The sequence below is a fragment of the Austrofundulus limnaeus genome, unplaced genomic scaffold (genome assembly GCF_001266775.1).
Source record: "Austrofundulus limnaeus strain Quisiro unplaced genomic scaffold, Austrofundulus_limnaeus-1.0 Scaffold398, whole genome shotgun sequence".
Taxonomy (NCBI): domain Eukaryota; kingdom Metazoa; phylum Chordata; class Actinopteri; order Cyprinodontiformes; family Rivulidae; genus Austrofundulus; species Austrofundulus limnaeus.
The window spans coordinates 334,964-338,612 of NW_013952800.1; the positions used below are offsets into that span (position 1 = coordinate 334,964).

General features: G+C 41.0%; 1 protein-coding gene across 1 annotated transcript in view; it reads left to right on the plus strand.

Annotated features, from left to right (window-relative positions):
* adamts6 (ADAM metallopeptidase with thrombospondin type 1 motif, 6) overlaps window positions 1-3,649 on the plus strand; it is a gene marked incomplete in the record, with an annotated part of 235,599 nt that overhangs the window by 218,747 nt on the left and 13,203 nt on the right. Inside the window, 1 exon segment of the mRNA XM_014023951.1 lies at window positions 2,594-2,770. Coding sequence (XP_013879405.1) covers window positions 2,594-2,770 — 177 coding nt within the window.

Here is a 3,649-nt window from a genome sequence, read left to right on the forward strand (position 1 = left end):
CCCTTTCAGGGATGAAGATGTTCTCATCCTTGATAGAGAGGAATGTTGGTTTGAGAGAGGAGTAAAGGAAACCATCTTTGTGAAGAAAAACCGTCCACCATTAAACAGAGGTGGAGGCCTTCTTGTCCAGTTGTCCTCCTCCTACAATGGTGTTATTGCAAGTATAGCCTCATTCACAAAACGTGTCGTTCCGGGCCTAATGCCATCTTGGGAGGTGGCTTTGATGCTCACTATCCTCGGGCCTAACGCCGGGCCTAACGCCATGATCTGTCCTCCTTAGAGCATTCAGAAAAAAACACGTTTACGGAAAGGCGAAACAGATGTTCCCACCCCTGAGCCGCGAAGCTTGATAGTAACAGGCCCGCCTCTGCCCACTTCTGAACAGAGGCGAATGTGTTTGCAGCTCCAGCTGATTTGAATAATGGGAGGAATGATGACGTGCTCTCCCCGCGCCCACTGTACCACCATATAAAGTTGTAAACAAAGCCGAACCGCTCCTGACTTTTTCCGTGTGTGCACTCGTTTATTGTCGCTGCGTTAACTGGGGTGATGCTGAGACCCGCGTTCTCCTGCATGATGTGGTGAGACGCAGCTCTCTGAGCTGGGGTGGGGTGGAGAAACCTTCTCTAAATTATCTGGTGAATTAATTATCTGCTCTGTGCGCAACATTCGCTTGCTCTTTAAAGCAAATCTATTTTATTTTATTTTATCTTTATCTTTATTTCAAACATCAACAGACCGGAAAAAGAACAAAGACGCTCCTCCCATTGCGCGTCTTCAGACGCGTTCGGTGTGAACGGGTACTACTGTTTACACTCACGTCAGCGGTCCCATGTGAAATACGTAAGCAATACGTAATCGCAGCTGGGTTTTTTTTTTCATGCCTCCGAACTTCCCGCTATGTAAAACGATTTGTGAATGCTCCATTAAGGGCGGGATGTGGCCGGCTTATTCTTTGTTTTATGAATGAACGGACCGGCATTTAGCCGGACAGGGCTTGGCGCCATGATCGCAGATATGCCTTGTAAAAGCGGCTTAGGACTCAGCCCCAAGTGAGCAAAAGGTGTGAATCAGGGCCCCAACGATACCCAACACAAAGAGGGAAAGAGGGACAAAAACAAGGGGATGTTGAGCCCCGCCTGCATTCACTACATACACATAACACAACACCTAAGAACCACAGCATCCAAACCAATAAGTCAGGTGATGGGGCACATGACCCTCTATGAACAATAGAGCTAATCAAGCCTATTGTTAGGCGATGGCCCTATTTTGCATGTGACCAACCTGTTTGTCCACCATGTGGAGGCAGTGCTTATAAGGCTGAGTTCTCCTGAAACTCCTCAGACTGAAGAAGTCTCTTGGAGGAGAGACGAAACGTTTCACTAAAGAAGAACCATCCAGAGGACCTACTGATTTTTTCTTTTTGATACCCCGCCCCTTACACACTGTTGAATGAATATGGGCACAAGTGACCCTGAAAGGAAGAAGTGGGTATAGATAATGGATGGATGAATGGAAAATAACTTTCCCTGAAGCGGATGACTAATGTACCCTTTGGTCTGAATTTAAACTTATAAAGTAGGTATTTCTTGTTACAGAAGATAAACCAACATGAAGAAGAGCTGTCTATGGGAGAAAAGCAAGACATTTTGAAGCTGAGAAAAGAAAAAAGAAAATCAGTCAGAGCAATTGGACTGATGAGCTTCAGTTGGTGTGCAATGAATCTGAAATATATGAAAGTTTAATGTTTATCAGTACATTACAGAAAATAATGAACTTTATCACAATATGCTATTTTTTTGAGAAGGACCTGTATACATACTGTACATGCATGTTTTTGGTCTGTGTGAGGAAACCAAAGTACCTGGAGAAAACCCATACAAGCACAAGGAGAGCATGCAAACTCTACACAGAAATACTCCAGGTCCAAACCAGGGATTGAGCCCACAACCTTCTTGCTGTGAGGCACCAGTTCTAACCGCTCATCTCTCATGCTGTTAGTTTTGCTCTGATCTAAATCTGAGCTAAAAACAGCAAATTGCTTGTGAAATTCTAAAAGTAAAATAGGGCTAGTAAAATAAGTAAAAGGCTGGCTAAAAATAAAAAGTGCCATAAGTAAGTCTGCTGAAGCAGATTTAAAGAGAACAATGTTTTAGTTTGTGGAAAAAAATAAAAAGTTGAATATTTTGAAAAGTGTAAAAGATTCAAAATTTAAAACACTATTCAGTTTGAGCTGAAAGCTTCGGCATATGAACAAGTTAAACAGCACAAAGTATGAAAACAGAGTTTGATTGCAAAAATGCAATCTAAATACAAAATAATGTAAATCCTGAACCACTATTTGTACTATTGTTAAAACTGGCCCAAATTTGCCTATCTTTATGTAAAACTGTTTTCTGGCAGATTGAGTAATTGTTGTGGTGGCTGCAAAGGTAGAAACAAAATGTCCTGACAGATTGTGGCAAAAAAATGTGCCCATTTTCATTCAATTCTCCTGATATTTTGCATTGTCAGCTAGTTGCAGTAAAGTGAGATAGTAACTTATTCTATCCATATCCTTTTCTCCCTTTTCTTCTTTTTACATCTACAGTGCACACCTAAATGTGGCCCAGGCTTCAAGCACCGAATTGCTTTGTGTAAAAGCAGTGACCTGACTAAAACCTTCCCACCCTCACACTGCCCGAGCCCCAACAAACCTCTTGTCCGAATCCGCTGCAGTCTGGGACGGTGTCCTCCTCCTCGATGGATTCCTGGTGACTGGGGACAGGTAGGACTGCCAGATGGTCAAATGCAGAAATGCAAACCCAAAATAATACATAACATTTAATGCTAAAAGAGTTGAATAAATATTTTAAAGACAAAACGTGCATATATTCCTTGTGTTAGAGAATGTTTTGTATATTTTACACCAGTACACACAGGAAGTTATAAGTAGGCCAGCGGTGCATGTGTGTGTGTAGAGGTTATGTTGTGAGTCCAGCTGTCCCAGCAGGCCTGTGTGTGATTATTGGCAGCAGCGTCCTGTTTGAAGTTTCTCTGCCTCAGAGCAAGACTCTGTGCCACTTCCAGGAGCACTGAGGAAGACAGAGTAGCAGCATTCTTGGGCTCACACTGACACAGCTGAATGCACACAAAAAAATCTGCTGAACACTTCAGAGCACAGCTGACTCACGTTGCAGAGACAAAGCAAAAATTTATAAAAACATACTTTATATAAGTATATCTGCAAAACATATGGCTTGTTTTGTTGGATTTGGTAATAGTTTAGAGTAAAAGAGGAATTTTAAACAATGTGTTTAGCTCTTTAGACCAGGGGTTCTTACTCTTTTTGACCTCGGGGCCCAATTTATTGAACATAAAGTGGCACGAGGTCCAGTCAGACATTACCAATGTATGGATCAAAATGATAATTATTCTAAATCTTGGTTTAATTTTTATTGTATTTGCATCATAACTAAACTATCATAGCTAACATAACTAAATTATATACACTTACAGTTTAAAAGTAAAACTCCTGTCAAATAATCACAAAACATGATTATAACAAACATTTTTATATTGTAACCTGCCCATAATAATTATTTGAACAAATACAAAGGTCAGTCAACAGACCACTCAGGCTTATCAGTACAAAAATATATATTTT